General features: G+C 41.5%; 1 protein-coding gene and 1 pseudogene across 2 annotated transcripts in view; both read right to left on the bottom strand.

Annotated features, from left to right (window-relative positions):
- The window catches only part of Uba3 (ubiquitin like modifier activating enzyme 3), a 41276-nt gene that overhangs the window by 14539 nt on the left and 6977 nt on the right, over positions 1-19760 (bottom strand). For both annotated transcript variants that reach the window (XM_045136035.1, XM_045136036.1), the window contains 5 exons: positions 16462-16544; positions 11645-11725; positions 2010-2053; positions 947-1011; positions 501-656 (listed from right to left, as the gene is read on the bottom strand). In XM_045136035.1, the coding sequence (XP_044991970.1) occupies positions 501-656; positions 947-1011; positions 2010-2053; positions 11645-11725; positions 16462-16544 (429 nt within the window). The remainder of the gene's footprint in view (positions 1-500; positions 657-946; positions 1012-2009; positions 2054-11644; positions 11726-16461; positions 16545-19760) is intronic.
- LOC105944821 lies at positions 12947-14919 on the bottom strand (annotated as a pseudogene).

Raw genomic sequence — 19760 nt, 5'->3', positions numbered from 1 at the left:
ATACATGTACATGTATGTATGTATGTATGTATGTATGTTTTTCTTTTTTTTGAGGTAGGGTCTCGCTCTAGCTCAGGCTGACCTGGAATCCACTCTGCATTCTCAGGGCAGCCTCAAACTCATGGTGATCCTCCTACTTCTGCTCTCAAGTGCTGGGATTAAAGGCGTGCACCTTTTGTAGATGAAGTATGAAAATATTTGTAGATGAAGTATGAAAATATAATCAGAACTGTTAGCAGTATCTTCCCTCAAACAGAAAACTTTCACATTTTATTCTTTATTCTTAAAATAATTTTATTTTTTAAACTCATTTGTTTATTTTACAGTGCTAGAGATTTAACACTGATGATGGGAAGTACAGACTTGTATTCCCTGCCCCTAGCATAACTTTAAATATATTTACCCATAACTAAAAATCATAATCATTGGCTCAGTGAAATAATTTAACCATAATTCCAATGAAGACACTGTGAAAAAGAGGCAGGTACTTCTCTGATTACCTGTGGTGGATAAAGTTCCAGTGTACACTCAATACAAGCAGTCATTCCAGGCAAAATCACCCGAGCATTTCCTTTAAAGCCTTCTGTCCCCCCATCTATCAAAGGGACAATGGAGCTTGGATCTAACACACCATCTTCATAATTTAGAAGAGATATCTGGGGAGATGTTTTAAAGGGTTTAAAAGGAGAAGGGGTTAAGAACTAAGTACAAGCAGCATGCTTCCAACTAATTCTATGAGCCAGTTATGCTACTGATGTGTTGGAAACATAGGATCTTAACATTAACAATATTAATGAATGACTGGCAATAACAGTGAAGTATGTCTACCCAATTTAACATTAATTAAACTCAATAGTTTTTGAAAATCTGATGTGAAATTCTAATTTTTAATATAAAAAAGAAACAACAAAGATCTTCCGAGAACCATTAACACTAAAGTTTTTACCAGCATTCCATTTATCCATCTTCTGGCTATGATAGAGTCCAATCCACATACAATAATATGAAATTCTATGAGAAAAAAAAAAAATCCAAGTTTTTTTTTTTCAATACAGGGTCTTGGTATGTAGGCCAGGGTTGTCTCAAATTCTCCATTCTCCTGCCTTAACCTCCTTAGTGCTAGAATTCCAGGAATGCCCCACCACATTTAAATTTAATATTTATAGTACAGCTCCAGTACAGTACTGCCGTTTCAATGTAGGCTCACTGACTATAACAAATCTATCACAATGATGTAGGATGCTAATGATAAGGAAAGTTGTTTGTAGGAGGGGACAGCAAACTCTGCTGGAGGGCTCTACTCTCCATTCAATTTTGTTGTGACTCTAAAACTTCTCTCAAAATAGTTTAGTAATTTGCTTGGTGTGGTGGCATCTGCCTTTTCCGGCATTTGGGAGGCAGAGGTAGTAGGATTGCCATGAGTTCGTGGCCACCCTGAGCTAGAGCAAGACCCCACCTCGAAAAACAAAATAAAACAAAAAAATAGTCTAGTAACTTAAATAAAGACAATTAGGCAAAATAATTCACTTTCTAAGAAACAAAATGTAATTTGATTAGAAACTACTCCCTCCCCCTAATTCTTCAGTAATTCTTAAGCAAGTGAGTACAGAAAAATGTGAAATCTACCAAGAATTAAAACAGTGGCATTTCAGTTAGCCAATAAGCTTACTAAAAATACTAACTAAAGAAACAAATTTCGGGCTGGAGAGATGGCTTAGCGGTTAAGCGCTTGCCTGTGAAGCCTAAGGACCCCGGTTCGAGGCTCGGTTCCCCAGGTCCCACGTTAGCCAGATGCACAAGGGGGCGCACGCGTCTGGAGTTTGTGTGCAGAGGCTGGAAGCCCTGGCGCACCCATTCTCTCTCTCTCCCTCTATCTGTCTTTCTCTCTGTGTCTGTCGCTCTCAAATAAATAAAAAAATTAAAAAAAAAAAAAGAAACAAATTTCAAAATAGCCCAAACTAAAAAGTCTAATAATTTACTGAGAACTTAATTCCAAAACAACAACTTACGTCGATAGAAAGTGTCATTAAAATCTTGAATCTTGCTGAAATGTCTGAATGCAAGTAAAGGAACTTAAGCTGCTGAATTTTAATTTCTGAGATGAATTTAACAATGCTATAAGAACAAATTAAAAATATATATGTTTTATAAATTTTTTTCATTGTTTATTTTCATTTCTTTATTTGAGAGTGACAGATAGAGAAAGAGGCAGAAAGAGAATGGGCACACCAGGGCCTCTAGCAACTGCAAACGCACTACAGACACATGTGTCCCCTTGTGCATCTGGCTAATGTGGGTCCTGAGGAATCAAGCTTCGAACTGGGGTCCTTAGGCTTCACAAGCCGCTAAGCCATCTCTCCAGCCCAAAATGTATATTCAAATAAGAAAAAAGTAATCAATATTCAAAGCAGTGGAATTCAAAGAACCTGACAAAATAATTACAACTCTACTTTCTGATAAAAATTCTTTTCTACAACATAAGCCCACTCTCCAATATCAAGCTAGCATCAATCATGGGGTACAAGAGGGCCTACACCTATTAAACTCTCTATTAAAAAAGTAAGGGTTATCTCATTTGTCCTGGTGCTAACTCACTCTCCATGGGAGATTCTGCTTCTCTTTTTCAGATAGATGCAGATCCTAAGGAGAGAGCCACCCCATCATACCTCAAAAAGGCCCCGACTGAAACTAAGGAAAATTGGCAAAACAAGCAAGGGTGCTGTTTTCCTGATGAACCAGATACCAGCACAAGGGGGAAGGAGACCAACACAGAGAAAAATCAACTCCTACCAAATCAGAGAGCCAGAGCCTCAGAGGCCCCCAACACCTCATCACTGAAGCAGACCAAAAATGAACCCAACTTAGCTCAGGGAAATTTTGTGGAAGAGGGGGCAGAAAGAATGTCAGAGCCACATGTTGGGTCATGATATGCAGAAACACCTATCATACCAATAACTGTGGGCTAACTCCACAATGCACAACCCATATACATCAACAAGGAGGGGCCATTGGGGAGGGGGTAGGTCACGGATGAGCCTAATAATGGTACCAAACTGCCTGTATTTGCTGAATAGAAAACTAATAAAAAATAAAAATAAATAAATAAATAAAATTCTTTTCTACCATTACTTTTTTTACCGAGTTTGTTTTCCCCATCATTTAACCCCCATGTCACTATATTTAAAAATCATTTCTCAGAGTTTTATTACATAAAACCATAGTCCCAACAAAGTAAGATGTATGTGTCTTTCAATATCAGCACCAAAAAGACACTGTTATTTAGTGAAGGGAACAAACATCCTAGTTACTGCTTAGCTACGTAATTTTTTTGTTTGTTTGTTTTCTGAAATAGGGTCTTACTCTAGCTCAGGATGTCCTGGAATTCACTATGTCTCAGGATGACCTGAAACTCATGGCAATCCTCCTACCACCACTGCCTCTGGGATTAAAGGCATGCACAACCATGCCTTCTTTAGGTGATTTTACGAGCTATTATCAACTTTATTTAAAACAAAATAGGAGGCCAGAAGTGGTGACGCATGTCTTTAATCCCAGCACTCAGGAGGCAAAAATTGTAAAAGACGGTGAATTCCAGGTCACCTTGGACCTGAGTAAAACCCTACCTTGAAAATTACAATAGCTTTCTCAGCTGCTATTGTTGAATTTGTTCTTTTCTTGGGTTAGGGAGGGGTGGGGAGGAGGATAAGGAAACAAGGTATACATTTTTTCTACCTCTGTCATAATACTGAGCTTCATGTCTCTTCAGCAAATTACTTCCAAGTCTTCCGGTGCTTATAGACTGCACAGGAAACACTATTCAAAACTGGCTGTAAAGCCCAGGCATGATGGTGCTTGCCTTTAATCCCAGCCCTCAGAGGCTGAGGTAGGAGGATGACATGAGTTTGAGGCCACTCTGAGACTACAAAGTGACTTCCCGGTCAGCCCAGACTAGAGCAAAAACGCTACCTCAAAATACCAAAATCAATAAACGAACAAATAAACGAATAAATTAGGCCGTGGAAATGAGTCCATCAGAGCACTTTTTTCTTTTTTTTTGGAGATAGGGTCTCTTTCTAGCCAAGGCTGACCTGGAATTCACTATGTAGTCTCAGGGTACCCTCAAACACGTGGTGATCCTCCTACCTCTGCCTCCTGAGTGTTGGGATTAAAGGCATGCACCATCACACCTGGCTGCACTTACACACACACACACACACACGTGTGCGCGCACACAATTTTTTTTTTTGTTTGTTTTTAGAGGTAGTGTCTCACTCTAGCTCAGGCTACCCTTGAGGAACAGAATCAGGGGAGCCAGGAGCCAGCCCAATAAATTCTCCTGGATTTCTATGAAATACCAATTTCCCACTGGGAATGGCAGCACACACCTTTAATCTCAGCACTCTGAAAGCAGAGGTAGGTTTGCCCTGTGAGTTCGAGGTCACCCTGAGTCTATAAGGTGAATTCCAGGTCAGTCTGGGCTAACAAACAAACACCAGTTTCCCAATCTAAACAATGGAACTAGTAGGAGTATAAATACTCCTTTTTTCTTTTTTCTTCCATATGGAGGGAATACATTTCTATTTTTATTATTATATATATTTTTTATTTGAGAGAATATATATGGGCACTGCAGGGCCTCTTGCCAATACAAACCAACTCCAGACAAATTTGCCACATTGTATATCAGGCTTTATTATGGGTACTGGGTATTTGTACCTAAGCCTGCAGGCTTTGCAAGAAAATGCCTTTAACCACTAAGCCATCTTCCCAGCCCTCTAATTTTAAACTTGTGAAATCATACAGACTTTCAGGAAGTTGCACAGGTAGTTCAGGGAAGTCACATACTACTCATGATCACCACGCATCCAAGATTAAGAGTAAACTATGGACATGACACTGGTACAATGTACCTAGAGTCCTGCTGTTGTGAACACATGCAGATTTGGGTAACCACCAACCAAAATACACAACTACTACTCTACCATCACAAAGATCGCCCTTTTTCCTTTTCTTTTTTTTCTGGTTGTATTTGTTTTGAGATAGTTTCACTATGAAGCCTAAACTTTACTACATAGACCAGACTACCTTGAATTTGCAGGAATCCTCCTGCCACTGTGTGGTAGGTGCTAAGATTAGACAACAGCCACAGTGCCCAGCAAAGCTAATTATTTATTTATTTAATTTAAGTGGGAGAATATGTATGTCAGGGCCTCTGCCTGCTGTAAATGAACTCCAGGCGCACACGGTACATCTGACTTTATGTGGGTACTGGGAAATTGAACCCAGGCCACAGGCTTTGCAAGCAAGTGCCTTCAACTCCTAAGCCATGTCCCCAGCCACAAAGCTCTCTCTTGATACCTTTAACTCCTATGCCCTGTGCATATTCCCTGGTGGTCACTAATTTATGCTCCATTTTAAAAATAACTGTTATTTAAAGATTGTCACATAAGTGGAATCACAGTAAATAAGCTTTTGCAATTGGCAATTTTTTATTCAACACCCTTGAGATCGATCCCAGGTGGTCCACTTTCATGACTTCTTCCTCTCTACTGCTTAGTAGTATTCCATAGCATGGATACACTATAGTTTAATCATTCACCTATTGAGTTTATACTCCTACAAATAGTTTTATAAACAGGGGTGTACCAATTTTTATTCAAACACAAGTGTTCATAACTTGCCCAGAAATGAAGCAACAGGGTAGTATAGTTAAGTATAAGCTTAGGTTCATAAGAAAAGACCAAACTATTTTCCAGACCACTATACCATATTATGTTTCTTTTTATTTTTTTTCCCCTTTGGCTTTTTCCAGGTAGGATCTTGCTGTAGCCCAGGCTGACCTGGGATTCACTACATAGTCTCAGGCTGGCCTCAAACCCACTGCAATCCCCCTACCTGTCGAGTGCTGGGATTAAAGGCATGCACCACCATGGCCAGCCCCATCTAACATTTTTTTAAGTGATTTTATTTATTTTTATCTGAGAAACAGAGAAAGGGAAAGGGAAAGACAGAGAAAGAGAGAGAATGGGCACGCCAGGGCCTCTAGCCACTGGAAACCGAACTCCAGATGTGTGCGCCACCATGTGCATCTGGTTTACATGGGACCTGCAGAATCAAACCTGGGTCCTTAGGCTTTGCAGGCAAGTACCTTAAAGGTTAAGCCATCTCTCCAGGGGCCCATCTTACTTTTTTTTGGGGGGGGGTTCAAAGTAGGGTCTCTCACTCTAGCCCAGGCTGACCTGAAATTCACTATGGAGGCTCAGAATGACCTCAAACTCGCGGTAATCCTCCTACCTCTGCCTCCCAAGTGCTGGGGTTAAAGGCATGTGCCACCATGCCTGGCACCCACCTTACATTTTTATTACCAGTAAGTCACCTTAATTTTTTTTGCCAGCATTAGATACTGTAACTATTATTGTAACCAGCCTAATAGGTGTGCGTACTTTTATTAATAGCAGTAGCAGGGACTTAAGGGAATGGTATTGTATACATGTAAGTAGAAAAACAGATTACTTGGGGTAGAAAGTCCTACATGAGGTCATAGGAAGTAAAGATAGGGTAGGGGGAGGGTATGAAAAAGTCATGTAAACCTACTTTTTTGGACAATGGTACATCCAGAGGCCATAGATTGTTATTAGAAAATTTTCAGTGCCTGGGATGGGATACCTTCTGGTGAGTTGCTGGCCAGGGAGGTCTCTGATGTCCCCAAAACATTATAGGCCATAGCTGAGGCTCGTGGTTTCCCACTAGGAAGTTAATAAGACCCTATGGCTAAAGACTCCACATGCTTGGGCTGCAAGGTCACTGAGAAATCTTGTTGCTGGAGCTGAGCTGAAAACCTCCTCCGTGTAGACCAGTTGACAGACAGCTGGAAAAAGCTACACTGCATGCAGCTCCATGGGAAAGAGAGAAGTTATCAATGGAGACAAACAACAGCGGACACTGAAAGTCTTAAGTTGGGCCAGCCAGGACAAATGAGCCAACAGGTACAATAGTGGCATGTCTGTTATAGGGCAAACTAACTGCTCTAATGGACACTCCACACAAGGGAATGCATGTCTGATACTAAAAATCTATGATGGGGGAAGTCATAAACCCTAGTGGTATATTGCTTGTTGGTGCCTGGCTAAATGCATATATTATGCTCCTCAAACTGCCCGGTAAGCATTTCTCGTAATATTCATACCTATATTATGCTTTTGGTTAGAGAAGCTTCTCTTTTCAGATGGTAATGACCTCTGGGATGACTCAAAAGGTACCAGTGCTGAGAAGTTTCAGAGTGCTCAGCACTGAAACATCTCTATCATACCTTCTAAGGCTCAGGGTCCATCACAGAAGAGGTGGTGAAAAGAATATACGGGCTAGAAAGATAGGACGAGCCAGGCATAGTGGCACACGCCTTTAATCCCAGCACTTGGGAAGGAGAGGTAGGAGGAATGCCGAGAGTTCGAGACCACCCTGAGAATAGAAAGTGAATTCCAGGTCAGCCAGAGCTAAAACAAGACCCTACCTCAAAAAATCAGAGGGAGGCAGGCGTGGTAGCGCATGCCTTTAATCCTAGCACTTGGGAGGATTGCAGTACAATTTGTGTAAGATGTTATCCTTCCTCTAGTAAATCTCTTTCCCCACCTTTGGCAAACATCAACTAACAATACTTGTATTGGGCTACTTCTGTCTTCGCTAGTTTCACTGTCCAGCATATATCTTCTGAAAATGCCAGACAGTCTTCATTATTATTCACTATGCAGTCTCAGGGTGGTCTGGAACTCACAGCAACTCTCCTACCTCTGTCTCATGAGTACTGAAATTAAAGGGGTGCAACAACACGCCCAGCTAGGTATTCCTTTTCCTATACATTAACATTCAAGCTATGTCTGGTGATGCATGCCTTTAATCCCAGCACTTAAGTGGCAGAAGTAGGAGGTGACCAAGAGTTGAAGACCACCCTGAGACCACATAGTGAATTCCAGGTCAGCCGGTCAGCCTGGGCTACAATGAGACCCTACCTTAAAAAAAAAAAAAAAAATTCAGAATATTCTTGGTTAGGATTTTGACAGTAAGCACATTACACAGAGAAACATATATTCATTTTATTAAATCTTTCAACAGTTGAACATGGAATGTATCTCTCCATTTATTTAAATCTCTGAGCTTTGATTTATTTCATCAGTCTAAGTTTAGTATATATGTCTTATACTTTTTTTTTTTAATTATTTTTTGGTTTTTTGAGGTAGGGTTTCACTTTAGCCTAGGCTGACCTGGAATTCACTATGGAGTCTCAGGTGGCCTCGAACTCATGGTGAACCTCCTACCTCTGCCTCCCGAGTGCTGGGAATAAAGGCATGAGCCACCACGCCCAGCTGTCTTATACTTTTTATGTTAGACTTTTACCTAAATTTTTATTTATTATTATTTTGTTTTTGTTTATTCAAGGTAGGGTCTCACTCTAGCTCTGGCTGACTTGGAATTCACAACGTAGTCTTAGGGTGGTCTCAAACTGACTGTGATCTTTCTAACTCTGCCTCCCAAGGTTAGCCTGGGCTACAGTATTCTATGGGATTTCCTACATAGAATTTTTTTCCTTTTTCTTTTTTCTGAGGTAGGATCTCACTCTAGCTCAGGCTGACCTGGAATTCACTGTGTAGTCTCAGGGTAGCCTCAAACTTATAGCAATCCTCCTACCTCTGCCTCCTGAGTGCTGGGATTCAAGGCATGTGCTACCACACCCGACTCATAGAATATCTTTTTAAGGTTTGGGATTTCTAGCCCAGGCTGAAATGGCCTTGAACTCACAGAGATCCTCTTACGTTAGCCTCCCAAATGCTGGGATTAGAGGCATAAGCCACCACACCTAAATTCCATATCCTGATTTTCTAAAAAATTACCAAAAGTTCTACAAATCTAAATTCACGTGACTGTAAATAGTCCTCCTAAAAAAAAAAAAGTTGGGCATGTTGGTGCATGCCTTGAATCCCAGCACTCGGGAGGCAGAGGTAGGAGGATTGTCATGAGTTTGAAGCCATCCTGAGACTAATTCCAGGTCAGCCTCAGCTAATTCCACCTTGAAATTCCAAAATTCCACCTTGAAACACCAAAAGAACAAAAAACAAAAACAAAAAAATCCTTCTTGTATAAATCATTTCTAACAACCTTCCATTTGCCTAAAATATAATTGTTGCAGTCCGCTTCACATTGCTGGTAGAAATCACCCAACCAAGAGCAGCTTCTGGGAAAAAGAGATTTATTTTGGCTTAAAGGCTCAAGGGGAAGCTCCACGATGGCATGAGCAGAGGGTGGACATGACCCCCTGGCCAACATAAGGTGGACCACAGCAAGAGGAGGGTGTGCCAAACACTGGCAAGGGGAAACTGGCTATAAAGCCCATAAGCCCGCCCCCAACAATACACTCCCTCCAGGAGGCATTAATTCCCAAATATCCATCAGCTAGGAACCTAGCATTCAGAACACCTAAGTTTATGGGGGACACCTGAATCAAACCACCACATTCCGCCCCTGGCCCCCATAAACTGATAATCATACATGATGTAAAATGCAATGCATTCATCTCATTTTAAAAGTTCCATAGTTTTTATCAATCCCAGTGATGTTCAAACATCCCCATAGACCAAGATCTTTTAACTGAGCCATAATACCAAAAAATAACCTCAAAAAACCCATAATGGCACAGAAAAAATATTCACACTGCAAAATATGGCATTGGGCATAGCAAAGAAACATTCAACCAAGATTTAAAACAACCAGGGCAAATAAAATAGCAAACTCTGTAGCTTCAAGTCCAGCGACTCCAACCAGTGACAAATCTTCAAGCCCGATAATTCTAACCAGCAACAAGTCTCCGGCATTCCAATTCCACCCCTCCAGCTAGGCTACTCACAGTCCTGGGAAACTTCATCGGGGCCAGCAGCTCCTTGGTAGCCATCTCATGGTCCCGGCATCTCCATTGGGTCTCCACTGCAAGCCACGGTTCATCCTCATGGCCCCATGGGGTCTCTATGCAGGCAACCAGCAAACCTGCTTCACACTGCCCATGGCCATTTCCAAAACACAAGACCGTGTTGCGAAATCAATGACCCTCTTTTGAGCATTTCTTATACTCCACAATATCAGGTAGGGATCCAATTTGTTAATCCAGGAGGGAATAAAGCAGACTTTGAAGAACAGAACTCGCCTTGAGTACTCAGGCCCTTTCAAAAGAGTCTACATTCTTCCTTTTACCCCAGCACAGGTCAGCTAGCCCAGTCTCAAAGGTTGTAATCTTTCAGTTGCAGCTGAATGGGCAACAGTTCACCCAAGGATTTTTCTTTCTGTGCCATATTCCTCTGCTCACACCAGTTCATTTCTACTCAAAGCAACCCTGCACAACTTCTCAGGACACTGGCATAAGAGCAAGCTTCTCACACAACTGCTAGCCCAGTCCAGGCAAAGCTTTTTCTCACCCTCATAAGCCAAACCTCACAGTCCATAGTTCTGACTGCATTCAGGTCTTGCAGCTCAGACCAGAACAGTCCATCAAGCTGTAGTTACAGCACTGCAAGGCATCTCTTAGGCCAAGGTTTCAACTCCTTCCACATTCCTCTTGAAAATCAGCTACAAAAGGCTGAAGCCACACAGTCAGGTGTCTAGCAGCAACCCCACTCCCGGTACCACTTTACTGTTGCAGTCCGGTTCGCACTGCTGGTAGAAATCACCCAACCAAGAGCAGCTTCTGGGAAAAAGAGATTTATTTTGGCTTAAAAGCTCGAGGGGAAGCTCCACGATGGCAGGGGAAAACGATGGCATGAGCAGAGGGTGGACATCACCCCCTGGCCAACATAAGGTGGACCGTAGCAACAGGAGGGTGTGCCAAACACTGGCATGGGGAAATTGGCTATAAAGCCCATAAGCCTGCCCCCAACAATACACTCCCTCCAGGAGGCATTAATTCCCAAATATCCATCAGCTGGGAACCTAGCATTCAGCACACCTAAGTTTATGGGGGACACCTGAATCAAACCACCACAATAATGATTACTACTATTTGGAGAAAAAGAAGTTAACTAAAACCAGTCTAGGAAACCAACAGACTAGCAAAGATGTACAGGTAATACTGAAACAAGGAAGCAATATGCAAATAGAAATAGATGATAGCACAGGCTATATGAACTAAATTAAAATTCAAGGCCAAGGGGATCGAGAGATGGCTTAGCAGCAGTAAATACACTTGGCAGTACTCATGAGTGCATGCCTGTGAAGCCTAAGACAATTCTCCAGGTCCCATGTAAGCCAGATGCACACAGTGGCACATGCATCTGGAGTTCGTACGCAGTAGCTAGAAGACCTGGAACACCCATTCTCTCTCACTCACTCACTCACTCTCTCTCTCTCTCTCTCTCTTCCTCCCTCTCTGACTGTAATAAATAAATAAAAATCAAGGCCAAGCATATTTGTATAGCCATAAACAGAGAATGAAATATAAAGCAAAATGTTATCAGTAATTACTTCCCCAGTAGGTTTTCTGCTATTAGTTTTTTGTTTGTTTTTGTTTTCCTGCTCCTCTGAATTCTCTGTTAAGCATCTTTTTACTTACAAGAGGAAAATCCAAAGCTTTAAAAACTTAAATAGTTTTTTTCTGTCAAAAGGATACGGAACTACATTGCAATTCGGAATTCTGTCATTTAGAAATTCTGCAGCAACTTCAGCCTTAGGTCTTCCAACATCTTTAGGCCTATAGGAAAAATTATATTTAAATTATCACTCATGATATAAATTTAGATGATCTATATCATTACTTTCAGACATAAAATAACAGTGAGTTTATTTGTATTTAGAGAAAAAATTTTTTACCAAAGTATTTTTGTATTACTAATAACATTATTTATTCAACATTGAATGTCAATCCTTAGCCAGATGTGGTGACAAACACTCTTAATCCCAGCACTCAGAAGACTGGGGTACAAAGGACTGTCATGAGTTTGAGGCCAGCCTGGGCTACACAATTAGCTCTAGGTCAGTCTGAGCTAGAGTGAGATCCTGCTTCAAAAATAAACAGGGCCAGGTGTGGTGGCACATACCATTAATCCCAGCACTCAGGAGGCAGAGGTAGGAGGATCAGAGTTCAAGGCCACCCTGAGACTACAGAGTGAATTACAGGTCAGCCTGAGCTACAGTGAGGCCCTACCTTGGAAAGCCAAAAAATTTTTTAAAAAAATAACAACAACAAAAACCAACAGGGCTGGAGAGATGGCATAGTGGTTAAGGCACTTGCTTGCAATGCCTAAGGACTAAGGTTCAATTCCCCAGCACCTACATAAAGCCAGATGCACAAGGTGGCACACATATTTGGAGCTCGTTTGCAATGGCTAGAGGCCCTGATACACCCATTCTCTCTCTCCCTCTCTAATAAATAAAAACAAATAAACAAAAAGGTCATCCCTTCCTGAGGTTCACATTAATCTGACAAGTCTAATTAATATTTTGTTTTGTTTTGGAGGTAGGGTCTCACTCTAGCTGAGGCTGACCTGGAATTCACTATGTAGTCTCAGGTCTCAGGGTGCCTTTGAACTCACAGCGATCCACTTACCTCCGACTACCAAGTGCTTGGATTAAAGGTGTGCACCACCATGCCAGGCTAATTAAGCATTTCTTTTTTTTGTTTTGTTTTTTTGTTTTTTGAGGTAGGGTCTCACTTTGGCCCAGGCTGACCCGGAATTCACTGTGTAGTCTCAAGGTAGTCTCAAACTCATGGCGATCCTCCTACCTCTGCCTCCCGAGTGCTGGAATTAAAGGCGTGCGCCACCATACCCAGCCTAATTAAGCATTTCTTAAGTGAAAATATGAACAAGTGTTTTTGTTCCCCAGGTAAAATATACTAGTAGCACATTTTTTGGCCACTTCCAACCATGACATTTCCTCATGTGAAAAATTATCCCATAGCTGGAGAGATGTCTCAGAGGTTAACAAAATGACACATGCATCTTGAGTTTATTTGCAATGGCACAAAGCTGTGGTATGCCTATTCTGTCTATCTCTGCTTGCAAATAAATATTAAGGAAAGAAAAGAGGCTGGGTGTGGCTCCAGCTGAGAGTGGCTTATCTGCAGTGTGGCAGACGGTACCACACGTGTCAGCCATGTCATCCACCAGGATGGCCACACGGTCCTTCACGTTACCCACAAGAACCACCAGTCCACTTCATTTGCTTTCTTTCTCTCTCTGTGAATTAAAGCAAACTCCACATTCAACCTATCTGCAATTGAGGTAACACTTTTGGCTCCTCTAGCATCTGGGAAACAATAATACAGTTCTTCCACTGGGTGATGATCTCCCGAATCCACTGCAGAACTGCAGGCTCTGCATATAAATTATCCACGGGAATATGAAAATATTCCTGTATCTGAGGGGCATGCAGGTCCATGGGGATGATATGATCAGCCCCAGCAACTGATAGCATGTTGGCCACAAGTTTTGCAGAAATCGGAGCATGACTCTTGTCATTTTTGTCTTGCTGGGTGTACAGGAAGCAGGGGATCACCACGGTCACCCTGGAGGAGGCAATCTTGCATGAGTTGATCATGATGAGCAGCTCCATCAGGTTGTCATTAACTTCCCCACAGCCACTATGGATGATATACACATCTTCCCCTCTCACACTTTCACTGATCTCAACGCTCGTTTCCTGGTTGCTGAACTTCTTGGTGACTACCTTGCCCGGCTCCAGGCCCAGACGATCAGCTACTCACTGGGACAGGTCCTGGTGTGAAGCCACTGAAGAGCACTATGTTGGGCATGATGAGGCGTGGGATCCAAGGGGAAGAAAGAGAAGATGACAGCTGCTGCTGCTGGAGTGGGTGGCAGCAGGACTTGTCTTGGAAAATGTCCCCAGCAGTTACATGATCCTTTCTCTTGATGGCTTCCGTCAGAGGGAAAAGGCTCTTTATTTTAGAGAGAGGAATGTGACATTGTGCTGTCACCTCAGTGGGGGGAGCCATCATATTCAAAATATGTTGCTGAATTGGGGGGAGAGGCTCCTGGGGATGTAAAGCCCTGTGCAACAGACACTGGATAATCTCTGGAATTCAGGTCAATCAGAGCATCCACGGCACTCAACTGTTCCTCTATAAACAACGATAGACAGGAAGAAAACAGATTTTTATTCTCCACTATAACAAATATTCTCCACTGTGGGAGCAAAGTTCTTATTTTTCAATGAGGAAAATGTGTATTGCCGCAAGTCTTCCATGAAAAGCAGCTGCACATAAACTAAACACTCCTAAGTATCCTTAATAAGAGGAAAAGCCACACCAACTTGAGGATTAGCTCTCCTGTTATAAACATATCGAACAATGGCCACCATGTCCAATTCATCCAAAGCATGACTCAGGGAGGAAAGCGCAACTGCTGCTGCCTCATCATCTTTTGCTGCAAAGACCTTTACAACTTGGTTTCCCATAAAGAATTTTCTATGGACCTGAGAAGATTCACAAAACCCCAAAACAGAGAAGCACTTCCCCTCTGATTTATATTTCCTCATCCACTTTAGAAAAAGGAATTGTATCACTTTCATAGTGGAACCCTGAAGGAGTAGACCTCACCGAGCCCACCGTCACCTTCTAAAGACACCGTCACCTTCTGCACCTTCTTTCTGCTGCTCAGTCACGCCTTCTTGTGCAAAGGAGGGTCCACGGTGGTCCGAGCACAAGCTGCCATCTCCTCTGTCCCCAGTTTCATCATTCTTACCAATTGGAAAGGGCAAGAAGAACTGCAGGGAGATGTCAGATTTCTTCAAGTTATGAATTATTATACCCAGCTGATCTTTGCTGAAGGGACTGCTGAGGTCAGTGAACACTCCAATGTGTCTCTTCCCAAACTTTTTTCCTCTGTCGTTGGACAAACATGGTCATCACCTTCTTTGCTTGTTCAAATGGGGTTCTTCTCCAGAAAAGGAGTTACTCATTGCCGCGCCCACATCCATACACAGCACAACTGCCTTGTTCCCGAACCACACCATGTTTCCGGGACCCCAAATTTTTAATTTTGAAAGTGTGTGTGTGTGTGTGTGTGTGTGTGTGTGTGTGTGTGTGTATTTTTAAGTAAGGTCTCACTCTAGCCCAGGCTGACCTCAAAGTTATTCTGTAGTTTCTGGTTGGCCTCAAATTCCTAACAATCCTCCTATCTCTGGCTCCCAAGTGCTGGAATTACAGACATATGCCACCACATCCAGGCAAAAGCTTAAGAGATTAAACATTCAGGGATGAAGAGATGGTTTACCAGTTATGGTGCTTGGTTATGAAGCCAAAGGACCCTGGTTTAATTCCCCAAGACCCACATAAGCCAGATGTACAAGATGGCACATGAGTTGGGAGTTCATTTTTAGTGGCTAGAGGCCCTGGTGTACCCATTCTCTATCTGCCTCTTTCTCTTTCTCTCAAATAAATATTTAAGAAAAAAAAGATTCCATGTTTTACAAAATCATATATAACACACATATAGTTTAAAAATGCTTAGTACATTATAAACACTTAGCATTAAGTATCATTATTATTTCAACCATTTCATCCAAAAATAATCAATCATGTTGATGTCTTTTTTTTAAATAATTTATTTTAGTTTTTCAAGGTAGGGTCTCACTCTAGTTCAAACTGACCTGGAATTCACTATATAGTCTCAGAGTAGCCTTGAACTCATGACAATCCTCCTACCTCTGCCTCCCAAGTACTGAGATTAGAGGTTTGTACCACCATAACCAGGCTTAATTTTGTTTTTCTTTGGTTTCTGAAGGTAGGGCCTTAGTCTAGCTCAGGCTGACCTGGAATTCATTATGTAGTCTCAGGGTGCCCTCGAACTCACAGCGATCCTCTTACCTCTGCCTCCTGAGTGCTGGGATTAAAGGCGTGCACTACCATACCCAGTTAAAATAAATTTTTATTTATTTATTTAGAGAGAGAGAGAAAGAGGCAGACAGAGGGAGAGAACAGGCAAACCAGGGCCTCCAGCCACTGCAAACTCCCTCTCTTTTGCCTTTTTTTCCTCCTCCCTCACAAATTTTTTTTTTTTTTTTTTTCAAGGTAGGGTCTCACTCTGGTCCAGGCTGACCTGGAATTAACTCGGTCATCTCAGGGTGGCCTTGAACTCATGGCAATCCTCCTACCTCTGCCTCCTGAGTGCTGGGATTAAAGGCGTGTGTCACCATGCTCGGCTCAAATAAAAATATTTTTACAAAATAAGATTAAAATTGAGCATGGTGGCACAAGATTTTAATCCCAGCACTCAGGAATATGAGGCAGTCTGGGCTATAAAGCGAGTTCCAGATCAGCCTATTTTAGTGTAAGAACCTGCTTCTAAAAAATCAAATAAATAAATAAGTAAATAAAATTAGTGCTATTCTCTTTCAGAATTATTAAGCTAAAATATACAAGTCCATATGTTTATCAGAATTTTTAAAAGACCAAGATTTAAAACTTACCTAAATAAAAATTGCCTATTTAGATTGGAGACATCTATTGTATCCATGTCTATAACATGAATCTGTCTAAAACCAGACAATGCCTGTGGAGATAAAAACAATCCAATTATGCAGTTTCCTCATATTATTTGAAATTTAATATTCATTTTAGTATTTCCCCAAACTTACAATTTTTTGTAATAATTTCTACATAACTGCATGCAATGGCTAATAATATCTTTACAAGGTATATAAAATTAAAGATTCTTAAACAGGTCAAAAACGTATAACAACTCAGTTTTAAACAGCCTAGAACCAACAGAGAACAACTCACCATCTCAACAGCTTTTGCATCCATTTTTGTTTATTTGTTTTTGTTTTTTGAGGTAGGGTCTTGCTCTAGATCAGGCTGACCTGGAATTTGCTATGTTGTCTCTGGGTGGCCTCAAACTCATGGAAATCCTCCTACCTCTGCCTCCTCCTGAGTGCAAGGATGAAAAGAGTGCACCACCACTTCTAGCAAAATCTGCCTTTTTGTTTTGTTTTGTTTTTTTGAGGTTCTCACTCTAGCCCAGGGTGACCTGGAATTCCCTATATATTCTCAGGGTGGCCTCAAACTCACTGTGATCCTACCTCTGCCTCCCCAGTGCTGGGATTAAAGGTGTGTGCCACCACTCCCAGTTGACCAGAACATTTTTCTTCCGGTGTCTCCACAGCCTATTGTTCACCTCCTCACTCAAACAGCACCTTCTTATAATCTTTTTCCTTATCACCAGCAGTCTATCTACACCTTCCTCAGTTCATAGCATTTATTACCACCTCACATATTACCTAATTTGTCCTTTCCTTTAGCTAACACAATTTGGATCCCCAAAACATAAACACCTGCCTACACTGTTCTATTTCTTATCTTTATCATCTAAAATGCTGTTTGGCATGTATTAGGGGAGGCAAAATAAATATCTGCTTAATTAGTGATATGAATGCCATTATTTAAAGAATAAGCCTTTAGAGGACTTAAAGTCACTAATAGAGAAACCTATATATCTCTTATGTGCTTATGTCTGAAATGACAAAAGTGGGCTGGAGGGATGGCTTAGTGGTTAAGGCATTTGCCTGCAATCAACCCAGGTTCGATCCCCCACCCACCCAAAAAAAGGTCTGGGATTGACACACTGTGACAGTAAGTCAGATAAAGTACTGTCATTTTAGAACCCCAACACTGAGTATGTTATGATTACTGTTAGTTATTTCATGTGCGACTTGTCTCCCCAACATAACTTCAAATTCACTGTTAACAGAGACCTCAGTGACTAACAATCCTCTAGAACCCAACACAGCACTAAGTACAGTAAAGCATACTTAAGTTTTTGCAAATTCACTGTTTGCTAGCAAAATCAATGGAAATGTGTTGATACTTAATTTTTTTCCAGCCCTAATTTTTTTTAAATTTTTATTAGCATTTTCCATGATTATAAAAAAATATCCCATGGTAATTCCCTCCCCCACCCCCACACTTTCTCCTTTGAAATTCCATTCCATCATATTACCTCCCCATCACAATCATTGTACTTACATATATACAATATCAACCTATTAAGTACCCTCCTCCCTTCCTTTCTCTTCCCTTTATGCATCTATTTGGGTCCTCCATTTAGCTATATGATTTACATGGACCATTTTCATTTTTCTATAGTGATTAAGAAACCTGGCACACAACAGTTGCTCTACATCAAACCTCTCCCTACTCATTTTTGTTAAATAAACTGATAAATAATGAAAAGCTGCTTCATGGTCATAAAAAGTCAGTGAAAGCAGGGCATGGTGGCATGTGCCTTTAATCCCAGAACTCAGAAGGCAGAGGTAGAAGGATCACCATGAGTTCAAGGCCACCCTGAGACTACACAGTGAATTCCAGGTCAGCCTGAGCTACAGTGAAACCCTGCCTCAAAAGAGAAAACAAAAAAGTCAGTCAGGAGAGATTTGGCTTAGTGGTTAAGGCACTTGCCTGCAAAGCCAAAGGACCTTGGTTCAATGCCCAGGACCCATGTAAGCCAGATGCACAAGGTGGCACATGTGTCTGGAGTTCGTTTGCAGTAGCTAGAGGCCATTCTCTCCCTCTCTCCCTATCTTTCTCTCAAATAGATAAATAAAACATGTTTAAAAAGGGCTGGAGAGATGGCTTAGCAGTTAAGGCATTTGCTTGCAAAGCCAAAGGGTCCCGGTTTGATTTTCCAGGACCCACATAAGCCAGATGCACAAGGGGATGCATGCATCTGGAATTCGTTTGCAATGGCTGTAGGCCCTGGCACTCCCCTTCTTTCTCTCTCAAATAAATAAACAAACAAATAAATAAAATATATATTTTTAAATGTTTAAAAAAAATCAGTTGGCTGGGTGTGGTGGTGTATGCCTTTAATTCCAGCATTTGTGAGGCAGAGGTAGGAGGATCGCCGTAAGTTTGAGGCCACCCTGAGACTCCTTAGTGAATTCCAGGTCAGCCTGGGCTACAGTGAGACCCTACCTCAAAAAACAAAAAACAAACAACAACAAAAATAACCCATCAGTTAGCAGTGAGCTTGGGACAACTCAGAAGGTATCATAGTGCTGGAAAGAGGTGACTGTAGTACTGAGTATCACCTCAATCACACCTTCCAAGGTTCAGGGTCTAATGTGGAAGAAGTGGCGGAAAGAATGTAAGAGCCAAAGGAAGGGTAGGACTCCTTACAACATGCTCCCTCCAGACATTAAATGGTACCTGAACAAGACCATCATAAGAGGAGGAAAAGATCACATCAAAATAAAAGAGAGACTGATTGAGATGGGGAGAGAATATGATGGTGAATGGAATTTCAAAGGGGAATGTGGGGGTAGGGAGGGTATTACCATGGGATATTTTTTATAATCATGGAAAATGTTAATAAAAATTGAGAAAAAAATAAAAAATTAAAAACAAGCAAACAAAAAAATCAGTGAAACTGGCATGGTAGCACATGCCTTTAGTTCAAGGCCATCCTGAGACTACATAGTGAATTCTAGGTCAGCCTGGGCTAGAGTGAGACCCTGCCTCAAGAAAAAAAAAAAAAGTTGGACAGGACAGATGACTTAGTGGTTAAAGCACTTGCCTGCAAAGCCAAAGGACCTTGGTTCAGTTCCCATGACCCATGTATACCAGATGCACAAGGTGGCACATGTATTTGCAGTTTGTTTGCAGTGGCTAGAGGCCATTCTCTCCCTGTCTTTCTCTCAAATAACTAAATAAAAATAAGATATTTTTTAACATGTTTTAAAAGGGCTGGAGAGATGGCTCAGCGGTCAAG

Source organism: Jaculus jaculus, chromosome 16 (genome assembly GCF_020740685.1).
Source record: "Jaculus jaculus isolate mJacJac1 chromosome 16, mJacJac1.mat.Y.cur, whole genome shotgun sequence".
Classification (NCBI taxonomy): Eukaryota; Metazoa; Chordata; class Mammalia; order Rodentia; family Dipodidae; genus Jaculus; species Jaculus jaculus.
This window is presented reverse-complemented; position numbering and strand designations above follow the sequence as displayed.